The sequence below is a fragment of the Barbatula barbatula genome (genome assembly GCF_947034865.1).
Source record: "Barbatula barbatula genome assembly, chromosome: 2".
Classification (NCBI taxonomy): domain Eukaryota; kingdom Metazoa; phylum Chordata; class Actinopteri; order Cypriniformes; family Nemacheilidae; genus Barbatula; species Barbatula barbatula.
Genome location: NC_136767.1, coordinates 25,396,277 through 25,420,639, shown reverse-complemented (window position 1 = coordinate 25,420,639; position 24,363 = coordinate 25,396,277). Strand labels below are relative to the sequence as shown.

The following is a 24,363-nucleotide window of genomic DNA, read 5'->3' as shown; positions in this document are numbered from 1 at the left end:
TTCTGATTCCAGTAATAATTTGTTGTGTCATAAAGAAGGGCGTGAACAATTATGTAATTATTTTGCATTTACATCCATTTTAAATGAATTACTTAAAAATATGTTTTCACAATGACATTAAAGCATCCTTTACTATTGATCAATGACAGAAAAGCTATCAAAACTTTAGCCCCCACCCTAAAGGCATTCACCCAAACATGCCATGAATTACTCGCCCTTTAGTTGTTCCAAACCCAAACCTGTATCAATTCATTGTTCGGTTGAACGCAAAGAAAGATATTCAGAAGAATGTTAGCAACTGACAGTTCTTGGGCACCATTGACCACCTAAATATGTAATTCCTGTGTTTATCTATGGTAGTCAATGATATCCCAGAAATATTATTTGCCAACATTCTGTGTTCAACAGAACAACAGAAATAAATATATCCAGGTTTGGAACAAATGTGATAGTAAGTAAATTATAACAGATAACATTTTTATTTTAGGGTGAAATATCCCATTAAAGTTTCCCCATTTTTTGGCACTGACTGCTTGTTGAGAGACATTTGAACAGGACAGTTTCCTTCATCTAGCAGTAAACAGGAGTCATTTAAATAAACAGTGTTGCAGTTTGGCATGATTATTGGGATTCTCTGTGCTGAATAGCCACAGGCAGGCTAAACTCCAGTAGATACACAGAGAACTTAGGAGAAGTGGAGCTGGAATGATTTCCAATAACGCAACTCATTGACACGCCACGGGCTTGCGGGCGGCTATTTTAACCTGTCAATACAAGCATTTGCGATGAGAGGTGCATGGACAATGACTTCTGTAATGAGCTTCTGCACAAACATGTTGTTTCCTCAGGTGACACATATCTGAATCTTCTGCTAAATCTGATTCTCTGTGTCATCAGAACAAAGAAATTGATAAAAGTGTGAACAACTCGAGGGTGAGTAAATGATGACAACATTTTTGGGCGAAAATGTTCCTTTAAATTACGAAATTATAGACGACAGATCAAAATATAAATCATTATTATATGCTTACCGTTAAGAATAAAAGGTTATTTTTTAAAATATATTTTTTGTGTACTTGCTCAATAACATATTTCTCTTTATTTTTAATCAAAAACAGATTTCAGCTTGAAATGTTACAATTGACATGCTTACATTATTTGGATCACATATTACAATAATGATAAAACTATTTTTTAAGAATCTAAACTTTTTTCAAACCAAAAAAATGTATTGTCATTTATTAAGCAAAAAACAAATCACACATTATAACCGATTTCTTTTGTTTGGCCTTGATAACAGCTTGCATTCTTGCTGGCATTGCTTTTGTGCACTTTTCCACAATGTCTGTTGTAATCGGGCATCTGAATAAAAAAGTGCTTTACTATTTGTTCTGCCTTTCTTGTAAAACAGTAAATTCAGAAATTTACAAATAACAACAATAATTATATTTTAAAATTAGAAATGTTACTGTGATTAAAGAGCTTTCACATACTGATGGATTAACCATTACAGAAACGTACAAAATGATTAGTGCAGTCGAATAAATTTGTTAGGCACTGTTTATTTAAGTAAGGATGAAAAGTCTTGGTATTATTTTCATGCATACATTTTAGTAACACTTGTGATACTAGGGAAAAATGATAACTTGCAGTAACCAATACGAGTCATCATGGGATGGACTCCAGTTGTATTGGGCTGCAGGCCTAGTTTCTCCTTCCAAAAAGCTATCAGTCATACGGATGAATAATGAATGAGATCTCTGCTGTGCTGATACTCTCTCACAATAGTGACCTAAACCAGATTTCATACGAAATGAAAAAGTTCACTCTCCGTTGGCCGCTCCCCAGTCACGGCTCCTGTGGGTTTCAGACAGAGTTGTAATAAGCTCACTTTGCTAAGTTGGTTTTGAACATAAAATAGGCCATTTTACTGTAGTAGCTGATGATTTCAGAAGGGCACCATGCACTGCAAAAGATCACGGTGAATCTTAAAGGGACAGTTAACCCCAAAAGAAAGTTCATTTTATCAATTACCCATTCTCATGTTATTCCAAACCTGTATGACTTTCTTTCTCAAGCAGAACACAAAAGAAGTTATTTTGTGGAACGTTGGTACCAAATAACATGTATAGACACAATGACTTCTATAGACTCAAAACCACAATTTCCCAAAATATCATTTTTTGTGTTCCACAGAAAATAATTTAGAGAATTTGAAGATAATGGTGAATAAGTTCAACTATCTCTTTAAATAAGTGGAGTTTTCCTGTCCTCTTGGATCATTTCATAATATTACAGATCAATGCACCTAAAGGTCGACCAAGGCCATGATCAAAACTAGTACAGGAAATAAATGATAAATAAATAACAATTATATAATGATATATTTTCAAGTTGCTAAAGTGCCCTGAAAGAATGGCCCCATCAACAAAACCTTCATGTAAATAAAAACATTAATGCATTTCCTAAACTAAACCCTACTTATCACTATTCAAATATTACACTCTTACATCCCTGGTCATTGATATTGCAGAGAATGTCTTCATGAATTATTAAGTAGCCCACTGGCTGCCCTTACCTGATGGGGGCAGTCTCATCTCCTTTATCCAACCAATCCTGTGGAGGAATGATGTACATGCACCAGAGTCCCCAGTTGTATCCGTGAGCTGCATTGGCATATTGCTGCACCTCAAACGTGTTGTACTTGATATTATCTATCGCAGGAAGGATTATCCTAGTGTGATCTTCTTTCACTCTGGTGAGGATGGGCTCCGCCCTGAATAAGTGATAGAGGAGAGAGGTGGATGAGAGAGACAGATAAAGAGTTCAAGCCATTCTGTACAAATTAAGTATGAAATATTCTTGACCGCACAGAGCAACCATGGTATACTCAAGATCGCAGGTGTTAGGATGTCTATGTGAAATGTTCTTGCATCATTTTGTTATAAACATTCATCTAAACATCTAAACCACAGGCGTACTGCAGGATTGACCGGAAATAATAACTCTGCACCTAGAAAACATTTTATGGACAGCGTTAAGCCTTGTTTATACCAAATTAACCAAGTCATGATGATTTTGTCTGTATCAACAACACCAACACTTGCTTTCTACATTAAGAAGTCAAATAGATTTTAAACACAGTACAATGTAATTGTGTAAATAACCTTTTCTCCGGTATTTTTTAACATGGGCGCTCAAAAAGCATTATTTCAAAGTCAATTAATGGTCAAATTAGTTGATCAGTGTATATTTTACGGTCAAGCTAATTTACTAATGCAACCACGCCACCATCAACCCCATAATCCGCTCTGAAAGTGTAGCACTCGACTCCCATAGAAGTTAAATGAAGTGAACGTTTTCCTAAAACAGCTCTTTGTGCTTTCAAAGTATAATTTCTTGGCAATTCAAACAGTAAACTACATTTCACGACTATGCACCTTTGTGAAAGTGGGTTTTCAGCACTTACTAGCGTGAATTTTCTACATAGTGTAGAAAATGACTCTCTCCTAAACATTTCAAAGTCAACCACTGTAAAAATATTCAAACATAAGGATATACGCAAATCTAGTGTGAATCACAGAAGCATGAAAACTAAACAAGCTCGAAGCCTTACATACAAAATAGTTACCACATAATTAAAATATACCATACACAAATGTTAATTAAAATTAAACAAATAAGAAAATCAATAAATGTCGTATCGTCCTTAATGGGATCTATTCAAATTTGGTCATCGTTTATTCACCCTCATTTTCTCAAGATCAGTGTATAACTTTTTTCAGTGGAACACAAAAGAAGATATGTTGAGAAATGTTTCGGTGGTTTTGTGTCTATACAATGAAAGTCCGTACTGATCAATGTTGTTTGAAAGAAATTCATACAGGTTTGGAATAACATGAGGATGAATAAATGATGACCAAATCGAAATTGTATCCCTTTAAGGACTATATGACATTTCTTTGTAAAGATTTTGCTATACTGTAGATAAAAAACAATCTGTAAGTGTACAAAACACTTGAGATAAAACTCTCCAATACTCTCTCTCTTGCCTTTGATGTAAAATTAAAGGTGTTGTTTTCATATTTCACATTAAAGCTTTTCCATTTGAAACACTTATTTGTAACACAGTTGTAAACACATGTAACATAATGAAGTTTCACATTCTATTTATTCAACTGCTGCGTTTACACTTAAAACCATGTGACAGTTTCCTAGAATCATTCTTGGTTGGAAATGTATTTTGTCACTTTTGGAAATAAGCTTGTATTCCATAATCAAAACGATGTTGGGTTAAATGAAGCACAATCAAATCTGACAGCCCAATCATCACATATTGACATCTTCAGCAGATGCAAACACACGACTAACAAGAAAACCAGCAGAAACGTTTCATCACACCCTTTAACAAATGTCCATCTGTTCATTCATCAAACAACTCACACATCGTCTTCATCAAATGATCTTTCTTCCTTTACTGTTTTGGACTAGACGACATTATAATTATTTTTCATTACTCACCTGTCTTCTTTTGGTTTAAAAAACATATTTGCATGTCAAAACACATACTTCACATATATTTAAACACATCTAATGAGATGTGTTATTGGGAATATTTGGAAAAAATAGGACTTGCATTATAATTATATGAAATAGACTTTCTTACGTTAGCAAAATCATTAGTTGCTCTATATTTCTGGCACGCCAACACTCTTTTTCCTCATACATTTAGTCATTTAGCAGACGCTTTTATCCAAAGCGACTTACAAATGAGGTAAACAATAGAAGCAATTGGAACAACATAAGGACAACAAAAAGCATAAGCACCCTGAAAAATGTTCTCATATAGATCACAATATACAAAGCTAAGTTATTTTAGGATAGAATGAGTAGAAAAGAAAAAGAAGTCAGAACTCATGGGTCGGGTGTTGACGGGAGAGATGCCTGTTCAGCCGATTCCTAAAGATGGCTACAGAATCTGCTGATCTTGTAGCAGCGGGCAGATCATTCCACATATGTGGAACAGATCCAGAGAAGGTACGTGACGGGGATTTTTTCCCTTTTAAGCGTCACTATTCCAGCTTCAACTTCATAACATCCCATCCTTGATGTCCTTCCTCCTTGTCTTCGCTTATTTATTAAGGTCATCCTTAAAAAGCTCAATCACATTAACGCAATGATCACCTGCAAGAGATGCGTTTTTATGGGGCGGTGAGCGAAAAAAACAGCATGCTGAGAGGTTTCTTAATGTAAATGTCCATCTGGCACACCAGAGCCCTTTAAAAAGGGATCAATGGATAGAGATTGACGAGTGTATTTAATGCCAACCTGTCTGTCATCAGGGGACACGGCCCTTGTGTCATTCCTTGATCCCTCATACCAATAGTCCTGTTCATCCTAAGGTCCACCCCCAAAAAAAATACCAAAAACATATTGGAAATAAAAAGAGTTAAAGGTGCTCTGTGTAATCTTTTGGAGGATTTATTGACAGAAATGCAATATAATAAACATAACTATATCTCCAGAGGCATATAAAGACCTTACAAAATGAAGCTCTATGTTTTTATTACCTTAGAATGAGCTATTTCTATCTACATACACCGCGGTCCCCTTGCATGAAATTTGCAATGTTGTTTCTACAGTAGCCAGACAAACTTCTCTACAGAGCCCGTTTCATAAAAACTTTTTCAGCGAAGAAGCAAAAACATGACGACATCTTAGCCCTGTGTCAGCCTCCGTGGCGCTTCGAAAGCCAGGGGGAAGGGTAGAGTTAGCCTTTGCTTGCATCTCGCAACCTCACCCCCAGAAATCGCTAAATTTCATACACTGGACATTTAAATAATTAAGTAAATTGCTTTATCATGAGAGAAAACGCCTGATATTTTGTCCAAGCACATTTCTGAAATAGCATGAGAAGGACGCAGCATATGTGGGGGAGGTGAGAAGGTACCGATACACTAACCTTGCAGGATAAACCATCCCTCTTGTGAATCTACACATGTCCTTGGGCCACTGGCATCATAGCCCTGACCAGGAACATGTAAGATCCCAAAGGATCCACTCTGGGCTAAAATAAACTACGGGTGTACAGATGAGATTCCACACTTTGGACAATGGTGGATATTCTATCCTGCTTTGGTGAAAAACGCTAATCTTAATAGTAAAAGCCGCATTTACTCCAGTAATCTCATTCTCAAGCAGTTACGGCCAATCAAATGTTAATCTTGAGTACCGATAGAGTAGTACTGCATACTTCATATCTCCCAAGAGTATTTAGTTTGATCACAATTATAAAAGACAGATAAAGCTGTACGTTTCTTTCCGAAAACAGTAGAGCTTCTGGAGAATTGCAGTGGGGGGAACTAAAGTACGACCGCAAAATACATCATCGCATTATCCCTGGATAAAGTGTTGATTCATCTCTACACGTTCATGTTGTTTACATGATGCACTTACGCACCAACCGCGTACGGCTCATGGCTGACATCTTTTAGCGCTGGGACGGCTTCATCTATCAGTTACAAAAGATCTGCAAATCCAGCATTACTTACACTGATTTTATAACATTCATAGCCAAAATACCATGAACTAAGCTTGCACAGCTGAACTTCCGTAACCGGAACAAAGCACATTGATAGGCATGCTTTCTCTCTCGCTCTTGTCCCGGTCGATGTGCGCGCATGTGCTCTTCCGAGGCAAAATGCCCATGAAAGGATTTAGGACGTCTCTTACGTAACGAGTGCCATCTTTGAAAAAAGCTTTGGGGGTGTATTTGGCATAGAAAAATGCCGTGATACGTCCAACTCGTTTTTTGACACTTTGTTTAGCATGAGAATCCAGCATGTTTAACAGTAAAAGAAGTCGTTGAACCCCCTTTTAATAGAAATTGCATTTATAAAGGGAACTACAGTGGTTAGAAGTGGTTTTGAGAAAATAAATCTATGCCAACAAAAATAAAAAATGTAGATGGTACAAAAGTGATTACTAAATGGACCACCACATCAACAGCTCACATAACAGAATACCTTACATTCATAAATTTTTCATAAGTTTGATGCCAACGTGTGATCTTATTTATGTCAAATGGATATTGGTTCTTGTTGCATTTGATAGAATCTTGAGTTTCTTGCATTGATCATACCCTAGGTGCATCTTGGTAATCCATTTGTTCTTATATATTTAAGCCCTCTTGTTCTCATTCCTCTGATAACTAGGTCATATCTAGTTTAGCACACTCAAAAATCTATGACCATGAATAAACAAAAACAACCCACAAAAAAAAAACTTACCAACATACATATAAAAAACCCCAGGGAACACACATAAGGAACGATTTATTGCATTGTAATGCTCCTTTTTATTATTCAGACCAACCAAAAGCCGTAATGTATAACCTGTCAACAGGCATGCAAATAAATGTTATGGCCCACGAACATGCCGGCAAGTCACAAACTGAAAACAAAAGAAAAAGAGAGAGGAAAAAGAACAACTTTAAGGTATCACAGCACCTTGGCACACAATAAGACAAAAACAGAAGGCTTGACTCAAAACAACCACATCGCTCCACAGGACAGTGTGTGACAGGAGTAAACAGAAGAGAGGAAACGAAGCTCAAATCTTACAGAAAAACAGACAGGAACTGAAAATTGTCAAAATAAAATATCACCAATTGTATACAATTCACCCAGCATCATCCTGCAGAAATGCCCTTAAGCTGAATTTTATTCTGTTAAACTTGGATTGTTTCTGTATTAATGCCGCTGCTGGTTATTGGTAGGAGTTATTATAAAAGCAATCTCATTGGACACAGAGCATGCAAAAGGGCAGGGTGCAGAAGGGCAGCAGTCATTGCGTCTCAATTGGAAGGCTGTACCCTTCAAAGGTCGCATTTGTTGGCCGCATACGCCATCGAGGTTCATTCTGGTTTTTTATTTCAGAAAAGCCACCATTACATTTCAAGGTAAAAATGAAACTACAATGATTACATCCTAAGAGAAATAAATATTAATTGTATCATGTTTTTTGACGTTTGCGCTCGACAAATGCGACCTCCGGAGGACGCAACCTTCGAATTTAGAGTAGTTAATTATTTTACCCATAGGATACACCTAAATCTCTTCAGCAGAGGAATAAACAAAAAAAAATGAAAGATATATAACAAGAATGAATAAAATTTAAATCTGCATTTAGTGTTTAACACTCTCAAAAGTGAACGTGCTAAAAAAGGCTCTTTGCAGCCATAAAAGAACCATTGTTTGATTCCCTAAAGAAACTTTCAAAAGATTACCTTTTTATAGCCTGTAGATCTCTTCTCCACTACCAAAAACCTTTTAAGCAATAAAACGGTTTTGGGGACATTACAGGTTCTTTATGAAATGATACAGCCTGACAAAGAACCCTTTACGAGAGCCTTTATACTAGGGTGAATGATATTTAAGAAAAATATGATAAGCGATACCTACTAAATGAATTATGCAATACAATAATAATACTTTAGGTTTGTAAGACCAATTTAACAGTAAAATATATGTAAAAACAAACAATTATGCTTCATACAACACACGTTTCATATTCTTTCTTGGAAAAGAAAGCATCAATATTTTTTAAACGTGACCATCCATGTTTTTCTATTGCGAAACAAAAAAAAACTAAATAGACAACGCTATTTCAAACCATTGCAATATCCATATTGTGATATTGCTGCTGTCCTTTTGAAACCTTCTAAGTCCACTGGGTTTGTACATTTCTAACCAATAAAAAGTATTAAAACCTGTTTTTCCGAAAAACATTGGTTTTAAACATCCGGGGTTTCCGACGATATGCAAAATACCAACCAAAGAAATATCGATTGCTGTTATAATCGATTAAATAAAAAATCTGATCATTATGAGATGTACAGCTGTATTGTATATGTACTGTACTAGTAAAAACCTTCTGTAGAGGAATGTTGTATACTTGCTAAAAGACTGTCGAACGCAAGAATCAAACTCGCTTCAAAAGCACATGGCTTCTCCTCCGTCTCTCATTTCACTTGACTTGACATGTCATCTATGGGAAGTTAGTTCCGCTGTATCCTTCCTGTCCTTTGCTTTTACAGATAGCCCAGGAACACAGTCCACAGAGGATTAGTCCAACGTCTCGTGACATATCTAGAATTAGGAAACGTCTTCTCATGTGCCTCTATCAGAAAATGAAATCTTGCCTCACTCACTGCAGGGACCCATGAACTGTTTGCGTGTGCCCAGAAAAATGCCTGGTTTAAAAAGGTTAGCTCTTGAGACTAGGGCAAAATATTCCCCGAAGCAGCATTTTTCGGACAGCATGATAGAGGATTTAATTTCTGACATGCTGTTTTTAAGCACACAACGGATTTCATGAGCAGCTTACAATGCGAGTTAGATTTATCACCTTTGGACATGCAGCTTGTCGCAGTAAAGCTATGTTCCCGTCATCCTGTTAAATGTTTTACCTCTGTATTTTTAATATTACAAAATGTTCCCGCGAGCAAGTCCGTCAACCTCACAGCATCTTACTTTGCGAAAACTTTGTTCTAAAAATAGCCGTAATGAGTTTGGACAGAAAAATCATTACATTAGATTGACGACTACCCACTTTTGCCATATTCTTTGTTTACCTATTAACACAATGAATTATCACTCGCCGTTTGTGATTAATGGTCCTTTTATTTTCAAGTACACAACTAATCAGGCCTCATTTCCTCTCAGTGCCACGGTTTATTCAAATCCAACCTCACTAAGTGGTGTTTTCCTGGACCCAGATTACGCCCACCCTCCGAATAAATCCTCTAAATGTGTATTAACAGCAATTGGAGGACAATTTAAAACAGATCAAGACTTGAGTAATGTTGATTCACTGGAAAATCAAACAAACAAATTAAAACATCCATTATATAGAGACAAATGAGAGATGCCTTAGACACAGGTTCAATGTATGAAATGGATGCAGTGTTAAACAATGCAGTGTTACAAAATCAGGAGATCATAGTTCACGTCGGAATACTGTTATTCACATGTAGCCCAAGGAAGTCTATAACATCTGAAGTAATCGTATGTGTAGCCATTCTTCACCACTGAATTTGTGAGAACCACATTATTAACTATAATTATTATTGACATATGTCATTTTTATCAAACATATGTGTCTTTAAAGTTTACCATGAATTGTGTCTAAAACATTACTAATGTACACATTGGTTTAATAGCATTTCTTTGGCTTGCCACACGGATTCGATTCCTAGATCAAATGTATAAAAAATGGACCCATGGTCCATATTTCCCCAAGCATGGGTTGAAACAACACTACAAATTTAGAATGTTTCGGTCCTTGTTGGTCCACCTCACAAATCACCTCACCCACTTTTAGGTCACAAGTTTTAGCAATGGTGTTTAAGCAATGTCCCTTTATGAGAATATAACCAGAAATGTATACTGTATGCGGGTAGTTGACAAATATACCGTAAATGTGTCCTATGGTGTGGCAACAAAACGTCTTCTCATGTAAAATCTCTCTTTTGCTATTTTATATTATACACAAAAATATTAATATTACTTAACGAATTTATCATTAAAAGTTAGTTTTCAATGTTTTAGTTGTCACACCATAGGACACATGGTACAGTTTATTTGTCAACAGCCCATGCAGTATCAAAACAACAACAAAAAAGCATCTTTCCGTTCAAGTATATCCATCTAATAATAAATCTAATAACTTCAAGACAGTCTTCCTAAAAGATGTGCTTAGTGCCATGGGAAGTCACACCAAATACTTTAATTTGAAAAAAAAAACATTCTGTTCTGAAAATAGTTTTTGTTCTTCAAAGAAATCGTACATAGCCTACCTCTTGTATTTTCTGTTTGTATCTTAATAAAGAATAAATACGGATGGTCATTAAAACAACATGCTAAAACAATAAGGCTGGTTGTGCCCTTTTGTACAACATTATATTTATCCAGGCAAAATATCAGATTTCACTTATGATTTCAAAGCCAAAATAATGCACGACACCATTTTTATTGCAATATCTAGATGTAAACGAACGGGATCTTGTTCAGGGACATCACCTTTAACTGTGAGCTCTGTCCTTTGTTTAGATCGTCCATTTGACTGACTCCAGAAAAGCTCATCCCTCATACTTCAGTAGCTCTAATCACTTCACATTTTCCATCTGGAGTTCTCCATCATGTTCCAGTAGATTAGTGTGGTAAAAGGTGAATCAACAATTATGTAAAGCAGTTCCGGGAAGTCTTCAACAGGGCGTGCAAACAAGAGAAAACTGCCCAGGTCTCCAGTTCTGTGCTCACATACCGCCAATATCCCATATGAATAATTTTATACAAGCATAACCATAATACTTACTGACATATGGAACACCCATGTGTAGGGGTCCATATGGTTATGAGCCAAAAAAAAAGGTAAAATGTGCAGACCAGACACTTTCCCCGATCTCATTTAAATGAGTGTTTACCTAAAAATATAACATCTCAAATCCATTTAAAAAAATATTTTGTAAAATAATTTTTACCCATTGTCGGGAGGTTCAGTCTAATGGGTAAAGATCTGGTGTAATAATCAATACGGTGTGTTGCAGGTTCATTCCCTGCACTGGGTGATCTTTGAATCATTACCATTAAACATTACTTGAGAACTCATCGATTAAGTCCAAGCAATCGAAAGGTCATTCCAATGGTGTAATCGACCTACATACAGAAAGTGTTTCATTGTGAGGATCAAGGCCACGAATCCTTGGAGGACTGTTTAAAAAGTCCATGCGTGCTCCTGAAAAGATCAGCCCCATAAAAGCTGCGCATTGATTAATGTTTTCATTGAGACGTCGAGGTCAGAGAGAATAAAAGCTGCCCTTTAAGTGATGGCCCAGTCGGTAATCTAATTTCAACCCAGTACTGCTGAAGAAGCCCTAATATCCCTTTTCCATAAACAGCAACTGTAACCGCTGCTCCAAACAGAGACCTTGAACGTCCAGAATGTAAAAATAGGGGCTGTTTGCGCATGTTTTAAGGAAGATGAGACTTTACAGTTGAGTTTAACACAGCAAAACTTATGAGAAATCAATCGGAAATAAATTACTAAATGTTTTGTTTTATTGGCTGACAGACTGTTAGAAAAGGGCTTTTCAATACTGTGCATGTAAAATATACAATAATCAGGAAATGGAATCATCACTGCAGCTTTGGAGGGTGTGTTTCTTTCAAAATACACTTTTTTTTACCTTTTTTTTACTTATGTTGTTGAATTCATAGTATGCAGAGGTTTAAAGGTGCAGTAGGGGATGGTTACGCCACTCAGGGAGATGGATGTCATTTTGTGTAACATTTAACAAAATAAAAATAGCAAGTTTACATATCAGTTTACATGTAACACATTTACACAAAAAAAATTATCAATCTTTTTCTGGGTACTACAGTACAGATTATTCCCAGTAAATATGACCTACTGTAAGCTTTAAAAGATTTTTATATACATTACACTAAAAAGTCGAGTCACATAAAGTAGAGCCTAAATGAAAATTCTATATAACAATAATTTTGACGTCATGACTGCCATTGTGAAAAATTATCTTAACATTTTGATTAGTACGGCTTACACAATGATTATACACTCTCTATTTTGGTGGAACTGGACAATTGTCTGAATCAATAGCTAGCGTTTGAGGCAAGAACTAAATGTTTTGAACTTGAATCAGTTTTGATGTTCCACTAAACAGTTTTGACAATTGGATTTTAAAGTTTAGAGAATGTTACAGGTAAGTCTCATTTGAGAAATGAGCCAAAGCGATTGAGAAAAACTGTAAAAATCTATAGTATTGCTTTTACTCAAATAAAACAGACAGACAGACAGATAGATTTTATTTTTGGTAACTATGGCACACAGTTTGCAATGTATCACACTGGCAAGGTGACCTTGCTAGACCGTCTAGTACGCAAATTAATATTTATAATCTAAAGAATTTACATGCAGTCTTAACACATATATGCAATATAAAGTCATTGTTATGTTTGCTTTGATATGTTTTCTTTATCCTTCAACAGTACTTAATATTCTGCATAGAAAGCTCTCAGAGACCCAGAAACTGAAATCAAGTCAACGTCTTGAAAAAATTTGTTACGACAAAGTCACATGAAAAAAGAACTAATGTCATTTATCTCAAATATCATCTCTTATTTATTGATTTCCAATACTCTTTTATAATCACAGCCCCTCAAACAGCGCACAAATTCACAACTGACATAATGCATTTGCTAACCTTTCACACCTGTCAGAATATGGTAACTCAAACTCAAAGCTTTGTCATGTTGGATCAAATTTAGCGTTGAACATGTTCTGATCCCTCTCACCTGTCCTAGTACTGTCAACTGCCCTCTTTTTATTACCGTAGAAGGAGTTATTCCCATTTACATACACCGCGGGTCCCCTTACATGGAATTCGCATGTTGTTTCTACAGTAGCACTAAACAGACAAACTGCTCCACAGCAATACGTTATCTCCTTCTGCAAAGAAGCTAAACCTAAACTTAAAGACATATTTGTCCTATGTCAGCCACCGTAGTATTTCGAAAGGGAGGGGTGGAGTGAGCCGTTGATGATGGGTGGGCATGGTTCAAAACTTGGGTCTGTACAAATATAGCCAAATTGGTACAAACACTCATACTTTGTTGTACTATAGCTCTATCATCACACCCACTCTCTCACTTGGAGCGTGCGAGTGTAGCCAGATCCTGAATCTCCTCTCAAACAAGGTCATTGTCTGGCCTACATAATCAATCACACTTATCAGTCTCTGCCATACTATATAGCCATAATATGAAGAATAGGATATTTTGGCAACTTTGCTTATAAATATATTTATGGCTGTAGTTATGACATCCATTGCAGCAAAAGTGAAGGCAAAAAAGCCACAAATCATATCTAATTCAGCAACACTATTGCTTCCTTGGGCAGAGCGGTGTATGCTTCTTTACAAAAGACACCAGTAGTATTATAGAAGAAAACTCAAATTCACACACAAATACGTTTAGATAAACAGATGGTCAAGCACCAAACGTACACCATTTAAAAACCAACTTTGACACGTAGAACTGCAAAAACAAAAAGAACAATGTTTTGCAAGTGTCACAATGCAGCCACGAGGGAAATCATCCTACGAATGGCTTAGTCACATCTCTAGACATTAAGCTAATAAAACAGTGAGAGGACAAAACATTGAACTATATAGTGTTTCTCTCAAAAATGTGTCATACTTGTGTCTCACCACATTTGTTTTACGCGGAACACAGATCTTTCCCATACAGTGATAGTTCATAGAAACCACATCTGTCAAGCCCAAGATGGACAAAACATTACAAGAGAGAAACTACCTGAAAATCAAGACAAAGAAAAGAAAATCAAGAAAAATTTGTTGTTTTTAACACTGATTTAGAGGGTAGGTTTAGGTAAATCATTTTACATTTTTTAAATAAAAAAAATCTATTTGCATTTGTTTGCGGAAAATAAATAAACTATTCAATTCAATTCAATTTTATTTATATAGAGCTTTTCACAATTTGCATTGTTCCAAAGCAGCTTTACAGGGGAAAAACGAAAAACCCAAGAAAGGGTAAAACACACTACATGGTGTGTTATATTATAAATCCAATTATTCTAGTAAATAATATCTAATGTCAGCATCCCCTGGTGGTTTATTTATCATATTTGCATTAAGTGAATGCTTGGCTGAAAAGATGCGTTTTTAATCTAGATTTAAATTGGGCGAGTGTGTCTGATCCTCGAATAATGTCAGGAAGGCTATTCCAGAGTTTAGGTGCTACGTATGAGAAAGCTCGACCCCCTTTGGTGGATTTAGTTATTCTAGGTATTATCAAAAGTCCTGCGTTTTGAGATCTTAGAGAGCGTGATGGGTTGTAGTGTGATAGAAGCTCTGTTAGGTAGGTAGGGGCTAAACCCTTTAAGGCTTTATAAGTGATTAAAAGAACTTTAAAGTCAATACGATACTTAATGGGTAGCCAGTGAAGGGTTGATAAAATTGGGGTTGTGTGATGGTATTTTCTGTACCTGGTCAGAACTCTGGCAGCTGCGTTCTGAACTAACTGTAGTTTGTTTATTGATGATGCAGGACAAACACTAAGTAGAGCATTACAGTAGTCAAGTCTTGAGGTCATAAATGCATGAATAAGCTTCTCCGCATCAGCAACACACAGAATATTTCGTAACTTGGCAACATTTCTTAGGTGGAAAAAGGCTGTTTTTGTGACATTTGAGATGTGATTTCGAAATGACAGGTTGCTGTCTAATATAACGCCTAGATCTTTTACTGTATTTGTTGGAGTAACAGTACATCCTTCAACTTGCAGTTTATAATCAGAAATATTTGTTTTGCGTGTCTTTGGTCCGATAAGTAATATTTCTGTTTTATTCGAATTTAAAAGAAGGAAATTACAGGTCATCCAATCTTCATTGCACTCTGCCAATTTGGATAGCTGGGAGGAATCATCTGGTCTTGATGAGATATATAGCTGAGTATCATCTGCATAGCAATGGAAACTAATTCCATGTTTTTTTAATAATGTTTCCGAGGGGAAGCATGTACATGGAGAACAGCACGGGTCCCAGAACCGATCCCTGAGGTAATCCATAATTTACTTGCGTAAGATTGGATGAAACTATAGACTATTTTGGTTGTTTAAATTTAGCCGTGCGACTTCCCAACGGAGAATAACATCACACATGCTCTCAGGAACATTTATGTAATTTATCTTTTGCCGCTATATCCTCTAATATCTTTGTTAAGTGTCAAACGCGCTTCATTTTAACCCGTTCCGCTCTGCACACGTTGCTTATCTCCCGCCAAGGAACGCCGCATGACGAACAGCAAACACGTGCTTATTTTAACACCACTAGTGCAGACACGCAGAGCAGGTAAATGTACACACAACAGTAATGCAGCAAATATTAAAGCATTTGTATCCGTCAGTCTGTTTACTGTTTGCTATATGTCTCCAACCTTTCAACCAGATTTGTGATTTGTTTAACCATAACATTTTTATCTACATTTAGTGTTAGCATTATTGATCAGCAAGTAAACATTTGTGACCCTGTGAAAACCCAGACTAACATCTCATAATCGGATTGTTTATTAGATAACAAGCTTCAAAGGTTCATTTCAAGTAATTTCACTAAGATTTTGGTATTATTTAGTCAATATTGAAGATCTTGTTATATTTTCACAGAATGTTCTGTAGGATGATTTTATGAAGGACTTTTGCTGGGTTTTCACAAGCAGGTTCACATTTTCATTGGGAAATTATTTAAAGATAGAATAATCTTTTATACAGTATATCCAACTTGGCTAAATTGATTTAATATTTATTTTTGTTCCAAAAACATATTGTCCAGACCTCTGTTTGGAAGAAAATATAAAGACCGGACCTCTTGGAACTTTAATCGAATACCCCTACCATAGAAGAACCATTTTTGTTTAAAAAAAAAACTTTTTGTGGAACAGAAAGGTTCTTCGGCTTTTAAAGGTTCTGTTAAATGTTCCTCTCTGGCATCGTGTACTTTTGTGGGACATACACCTAAACATTTTCTGAACAGAATTTTTTTTGGTTGGTTTAGTTACTGAACGCTGAGAGAATCTAATACCACATATAGTGAATTTCAGGTTCTCCGATGTATCTGTGTGTTTTTCCGTTTAAATGAAACCCGTGGCAAAGCAGGGAGAAAGTATAAGAGAGAGCGAGAGAGAGAAGCTATGAGAGATGAAGGCACAGAGACGAATCGGCATGTTGAGAAGAATGGGAAGGAATTGGAACGTAAAGAATGGAACACTGGTCAAAAGGTTACAGACGGGACTGGATTTTCAGATGAATAAACTGACCAAGAGTTTAGAAATGAGTGTTATGAATCATGGATTAGAAACGAAAAAAAAATTGCTACATCTTGCAGGTCATAACGTAAAAGGTGATCCAAGTTCAAACTTTCAATGGTTCTTTTAGTGATTTTTCCATTATTATTTATTTCATTTTAACCATTCAATATTTGGAAATTAGCTGCAGAATGGCAAAAACTAAAAATGATATGTAAACGGAAAACATTTACATCCACTGCATACATTTGATGTTTTTTTTACATTTACAAATGACGCAGATGCAAAAACAGCATTTCAGAATCCTGCAGCAGGGGACAAAAGGCCCAAGTCATGAATAATCAATACTGTTCATACAGCGACCTCCTACTTTATTCATACAATCACATCTAATTCTGCCCGTCTACTGGTCACTGTGCAGGGCTAAACGTAAAGGTTAAACGTGTTTTATTAATAATTAAATACTGTCAGAGGCCTGAGGCTTAGTAGGCATGTACGTATACAGTTTTCCATCTGGTGGGCTGTGAAGACACTGTAGACTCATAACGCAAAGCTTTGCTCTTTTCAAAGTAAAACAGCTCTTATACATCGTTTGATAGACATTTGCCGAATTACAGCCGCCACAATCAATATAAAATGTACACATCACTTTTAAATGAAAATGCATTTACAGGCTGCTTTTTGCAGAAATAACTTGCTTTTGACAAAATGTTTGTGTGGAAATATATCGTGGCACAACTAAATCTAAAGTTTTATCTATTATAAAACTGGACTCTCTGTAAAATATGGTTTTGGGAGGCCGTTGCAGTTTAAACTTTATTAGAACTGACGGCAAACCTGAAGCTCATGTGCGAATAGTCTGAGAAAGCCCGCAGCGGCATTTTTCATTACGTATTCGAACGGTGGCATTTCTTAAAGGAGCGGCAGACTCCTTTACAGACTGTTTATTTTTTCTGGGTCAGAGGAAGGGTCGATAGAAGGTCACAGAAAACTAAATTATGACTGCACAGAACTTTACCAAAACTCTAAGTGGACCTCAGGGAGAATAAAAACATACTAAAAAACTGCGAAATGAATTAGAATGCAAAAATGCAATCATCTCTTGCTTTCTCAGGTAAACTTCTCATTTTACACTACTGCCACACATAGAACAAAGAAAGATTTAAATGAAATAATAATCTGTTTCCATGTGGGAAGGTTTAATCGTGAAACTATAATTAATTTATACTGAGGTTTTGGCTTCAAAACAAAGACTAAACAAACTTTCCGACCGCAGATTCGTGTTCCAGAGACGGAGGCTTGATCATCTCTCCATTAAATGTTTATGTTGTGGAACAAAGAGGAAAAGCTCATTAATGGTTAATCCATAATTCCTAAATGGAGGTCATACTACCCTGGCGGGACTGCTAAATGAGAATTCATTACTGTTGGGTTAAGGAAGGTGAAATGCAAAGGATGCTTTAGTTCACTTCTGCCAGTGTAGTAAAAACCTCAAGAGCTCAGCACATCAAAGCTGTTTCTTGGTTTTTAATCGTAGTTAATTACAGCATCTAATAAAACATTTTTTTAAATCAAACGTTGTGTCTGTTAACATTAGTTTATGCACCATGAACACCAATAATATTAACAAGCAATAAGAAATGCTAGCATTTCCTACTGTTAACAAATAACAAGTGTACCCAAAAATTTTATGTTTCAACCCGGGAGCTTGGATTCGAAAGTCAGGGAATGTGTAATCTGATACATTTTCATTTAAATATTTTTAGAATAATAAAATACTGAATCCCACTGACCAGCCTGTGTTGAACTCCACGTGGGCATCAAAGAAGCCCACGACAGGAGCGGTGGCAGCGTTCCAGCCGTGAATTCTCGCCCGTATGAGACCCTCTCGCTTACTGTTCCTCACGATCTTCACCAGGCCTGGATATCGCTTGTTCACATAATGATCCAGATTGAACTTCAGCTCCACTGTTAGACGAAAAGAAACCAGAGTCAAAGCAGGATTCCACATTTTTTGTTATGAATGACCTTTTTATTGTGCCTTATTCTATTATTGATGACGACATCTTAGTTCTGTGTCAGCCACCGTAGCGCTTTGAAAGAAGGGGGGTCGAGCGAGCCGCTGGTTGCGATTCCCAACCTGACTGCTAGATGCTGCCAAATTTGATACACTGGACCTTTAAATTATTCCAAAACCGCAGGAAATATAAATATCTAATCGGCCGACTTTTATTAAAAATAATATTTGATATATTATTTTTTACGATAGTTTAGGTCATCAAAAGGGAAAAAAAAGAAAGAAATGGTCTGATCACAGCGATGTTGTTGGATACCAGCTCTGTAATTCAGCACTATAAGTCACGTCACGTTTATTGTTTTTAAACAATATAGCATATTGGTTTGCTTCTTATGTATTAAATCGAGGAAATTGTTTGATTAAACATTGATTAAAATTAAGATTTTATTTAATTAAGTCTTTCTAAACAAACATATGAAGTGGTGATAATCGTGTCTGGCATGTCATATTACGCCTCTTATAATGCTGTTCAGTGTTCACTTTTCATAATCAAAATAGATAAAATAAATAAAAAAGTGGAATATACAAAAATGCGACGTAAGGACACGTTTGACTTCTTGCAGAATGCGCAGGCTGCGCAGACAGCGCATGACATTGCAGAACTGTTCCGGGATCTTGAATTACTCTCGTGAGACTCTTGGAAAACCCCAGGAAATATAAATATCTAATAGGGAAAATCGGCCGACTTTTATTGAAAATAATATTTTGATATATTATTTTTCACGATAGTTAAGGTCATCAAAGAGGGCCCGGAGGGTTCGCTACTGGATACAACAGTGTCAAATATAAAATAAGTGTGAAGATCATTATTGTGTCTCAGGCCATCAAGTTGTAATGTTCTCCAATTAAAAGTGTAAACATATATTTTAATTGTGTGTATTTAGCAATAGCAGTACAAATGAGGCAGCCATATTATTCCAAACCTTTTGTACAATAAAGATAACTGCACGAAAGCAGAAACAAAAGGTTTCAGTGGCACTGTAGATCAGAGAACATAAATCTGCCTGAATCTCTCACACTCCTTCAGTCTCTCAGAGTTAGAGCCATCCGTCCTCATTCAATAAGAACTCTTGGAGGTAAACAAATGGAGTGCAAGGAGAGCACACACACACTTTACAAAACACAATCGCACACACACACACTCGTGGAAGATAGATGAGTGTTTGGTCTCTTTCCTGCAGGTTGCTGAGTGCTCTAGTTTCTAAGGGGAGAGGAATATGAAGGAACAGAGAAGTCTTTAATTCACCGATGCACAGCTCCCTCTTCTCATTCATCAGTCTGGAAAATTAACATTTTAATGTTATAGTCATAGTGCAATGTCAATAATCTATGATTCATTAAACTTTCAACGCAAGACCACAAAACCTTTTATAAGGGTATTATTTTCAATTAAGATTTATAAATCATCTGATATACATCAAGCAAATAAGCTTTCCATTGATGTAAGATTGGTTAGGATATTCAATATTAGGCAGAGAACTATTTGAATATCTGGAATCTGAGGGTGCAAAAACGTCAAAATATTGAGAAAATCGCCTTTAGAGTTTTCCATCAGAGGCGCTGTAGCAGGCCGTTACTAAGAGGAAACAGGTTTGTTTTAACACTCCCTTTGTCATACCGCTGTAATGACGTAGATGAACCCGAAAGAGGAAATCCCATGCTTAGATACCAAACTTGAGTGGGTAATTCCCAAAGAGCGGGCACCAGCAAGCCAAGTCCGACTTTGGACTGGTTTTGCGGTCCAGGGTCACATTTACTTATTATGCTTGCGACATAAGTTTATGGGGTCGAATCTAAAGAATCACACAAACTAGTAAACTCTGGTGCGCCTAGACTGAACTAAAGGAAAAAGAGGCAGAAATAAACAATCAATAAAGAACAAGTATTCATCCATCACGCTGTGAATTAAACAAGAAAAAACGAATAAAAATTGAGCAGTATGAAAACATTTTGAAATGCACGCTGGTCCTGTTACATGAGCTGTGGCAAAGAAATAGCTTTGCTTAATTTAATCAGCATTAAGCCTTTATCATTTATCTATATATATCAGGTTTGATTTACAACCAGACACTATAGCTTGTGAAAGGCACATATGAAACTAGAATATCATTTAATTTCATCAGTGAAAGCAGAGTTCCTCACGGTGTGTGTGCCATTGTGTTCGTGTGACCAGAAGCTCAAAACAAAGTCTTTAGGAATTCAATTTTACCGTCAGGAACAAAGCCAGTGGTCATTTACTACACAAAGGAATGTCCTTGAAAATGATGAAATAAACTCTTTGTTTAAAGCACCTGCATTTCTATTTATGTGATTGGAAATCCATTATTATCTGTTTACAAGAAACGCCTAAATGAATTGCATTTCAAGGACGCAATATTCCACTGTGTCTGATGAGATGAGAAAAACAGATGCAACGTCCCTTAATAATATTCACAAGGTGAGTACGAGCGTTACCCCGAGTATCAGGATTCGGCGCAGATTAATCCGAAGAGACAAGGATGATGGAAGGAGAGAAAAGGACGTTAAAAAACGTATTGGCTCAGCCAACGGTGTAACACGAGAACGCCACTCTATTATAGTCTTCACAATGGACACGAGACTTGGCGAGACAGAGACACGCACGCTGAGGTCAATTCATTATTCAAGTGGCGAGGGCGTCTGTTCCTCCAGTCATTCTTTTGGCCGCAAACGCTAAACAAGATAGGACAAGCTACAGCGGCGAGAAAAGGTCAAGTAGGCAACCTTTGCATGTTAACAATTTAATGTCAACCGAGAGGAGCTGAAACATCAGCAGGAAATTAGCATATGAAATTAGAAACGCTACAGTATTGTAGATAACGGCAAAATGGGAAGATAGCATGCCAGTCACCCGTTTCCCACAATGCTCTACGGCTGCATGCTGCTTTTTTTAATTAGCTGCTGACTGTTACTTTGGTATTTCTCAAGAGTTTATGCCCTTTATAGTCTCAGCCTCAGACGTCACGCCCCCGATCCGTTGGCTGAACGCCTGATGCATATGGCACGCTTTTTTGGAAACACTTCAGCAGTCGTCATCCGACTGGATCAATTTCACAGGATTTCCGGTAGATGTGCGTGTCGCGTCCTTTAACGGCCCGGCTGGAAACAACACGAAGCCGTAAATGAATGCAGTGCATTAATATAAAGGTTAAACTAACACCGTTCACTGACCAGACCCGACAGCAACACGCAACAACGTAATGATATTAATCAGCAAATGGACTGACCTCAGACCTTGAAAATTAATTTTACAAGAACATTCAAACTTTCAATTATATAAACAAATAATGAAATATCATGACAAAAAAGTGTGTATTAGTCACCGTGAATGTATTTTTAATAATGATGAATTGCTTATTTTATTATTTACCCATTTTCTACATGAGTACAGAACAGCAGCACATGGCTCCGCCTACAAGCTCCTGCGATTGCCTGTAATTTCTAATTCATTTTTGTTGCCTCTCATGTTTTGTGTGGACACAAAGTCGGTGTAATCTAGTCATGTCTGGTTATGCTCTAACAGGCTGTCATGGCTATATAAAACCCTTTCTATTGGAATATATTCCATAAAAAGAGAGTAGAATATCTAGACAGGAATCGCCCATGTAAATCTTAATTTCGAATGACCTCATATGCAATCCCAGTGTTGACAACGTCTTGTATTATGTGGAAATACAACACAAAAGTGTAGACCCCAAGACTAAGCGCAACATTTGGACATCAGGACCAGTTAAGAATAGTATTCCAATAGAGTGATCGCTGCCTTAGCTCATTTCATTTTGAGGCTGTGTGTTTTAATCTTACCAGACAAAGCTGTAGACCAGACTAAACGGCTGCTAAGGTGTAAACAAGTGTTTCTTGGAGGAAGGAACGATCTCTCTTTTCTTGCTAAGGATATGTATAAACATGGAGCTGTGTTTGAGAGTGTATACCTAAGGGTTTACTCTGATTCTTGTGCTGGTTGACTTTTACTGTTAACAGTCTTGACTTTCCTTTTCGTTTGCGAGTGCAGTTTTTAACAATCATTTTTAGTGAGAGTGAAGTTTCTATTTCTCACACAAAATAAACCGTGACTGCATAACCAAACAGCTTTTAAAGCAGGTTAGTCATGTTTTGTCTGGAGCATCTGACAGACTGTCAATAGTAGAAGTTTATCACCTCAGACAAAACAGAAACAGAAACCAACAAAATCGACGAAGGGTAACAAAACGAACAACGTTTTTACCGCTGTCGCTGTTGTCGTCCACCAGTATGATTTCTTTGAGCAGGTGTGCAGGGGTGTGGTTGACCACGCTGTGTACGGACCGCAGGATGACAGAGAGAGCTTCATTCACAAAGATGAAGACCACAGAGATCTGAGGAAGGTCATCAGAGTACGTCAGCTGTTTACATCTGGAGAAGGTGAAGACAACAGCACATTTAGTTTGCAACTTTAAAGACAAAATACGCAGTACATTTGGCAGAGATTTTTTATAATGGACCCTATTTATTGTTTTAGCAAATGTATTTTCATAATCTTTTAGTATCCACTTTCTTTGCCTCTGAACTTTTAATTTCTGCACATTTAAAGGAACAGTTCACCCAAAAAGCTAACTTCTGTCTTCCTTTACTCACCCTAAAGTTGTTCCAAATCCGTAAACATTTCTTATCAATTAATATGAAAAACGTTAATAAGCAATAATATCATAGCCATGTTTCCATACAAAAACAAATCCAGATTTTTATTGAAAACTTCATTAAAAACAACATTATTGCCAAGTTTAAACATACGTTACCTAATAGAAGTTTCGCGAACAGTGCAAACTTTCACAACTTTGTTTCAATTATGTTTAAGTCTTTAACTAAAAAGAATATCACAATTAAACAGGGATTTATTCTATTCATTGAATTGAAACTGCCCCTGTTGGTCTTTATAAGTTTATAAATGTCATCTCTTTGGACAGTTGAATAAAAATTAACATTGAATTCTTTCAAAAAATGCACTCAGCTCCTCAGTGCTGTGTGGTTATCTGACTGCACGCAGGGTTTAACACCCTCCTCTAAAGAAGAACCAGGCCAAGACACCATGCGTCATTACCCAACTGATATCCAGTAGCTCCAAGCAGAGATTAATAAAATATTAAACACCCATGTGAGCTGAATTTTGTATATGCGGAAAAAGAAATGAACTTGCTCTGTTTCCCCTGATCAGGTCAATCTGCCATGGTAACCAGGTATATATATGGCTTCAGTGTTGCTATATTGTTACGTACCGGAGTTTTACAAGACTGCCTGCCTCCATTAAACTGCACAACCATACCTTACAGACTCCAGAGAGGAATTTGTGCACGTGTAAAAGATGGGATCTTTATCTATACTATGAGCAGGA

The 24,363-nt window shown here is 36.6% G+C and overlaps 1 protein-coding gene across 2 annotated transcripts in view; it reads right to left on the bottom strand.

Moving 5' to 3' along the window:
* The window catches only part of galnt9 (polypeptide N-acetylgalactosaminyltransferase 9), a 77,171-nt gene that overhangs the window by 31,762 nt on the left and 21,046 nt on the right, over positions 1 to 24,363 (bottom strand). For both annotated transcript variants that reach the window (XM_079451312.1, XM_079451313.1), the window contains exons 3-5: positions 23,221 to 23,387; positions 18,694 to 18,868; positions 2,579 to 2,776 (exon numbers count right to left, since the gene is read on the bottom strand). In XM_079451312.1, the coding sequence (XP_079307438.1) occupies positions 2,579 to 2,776; positions 18,694 to 18,868; positions 23,221 to 23,387 (540 nt within the window). The remainder of the gene's footprint in view (positions 1 to 2,578; positions 2,777 to 18,693; positions 18,869 to 23,220; positions 23,388 to 24,363) is intronic.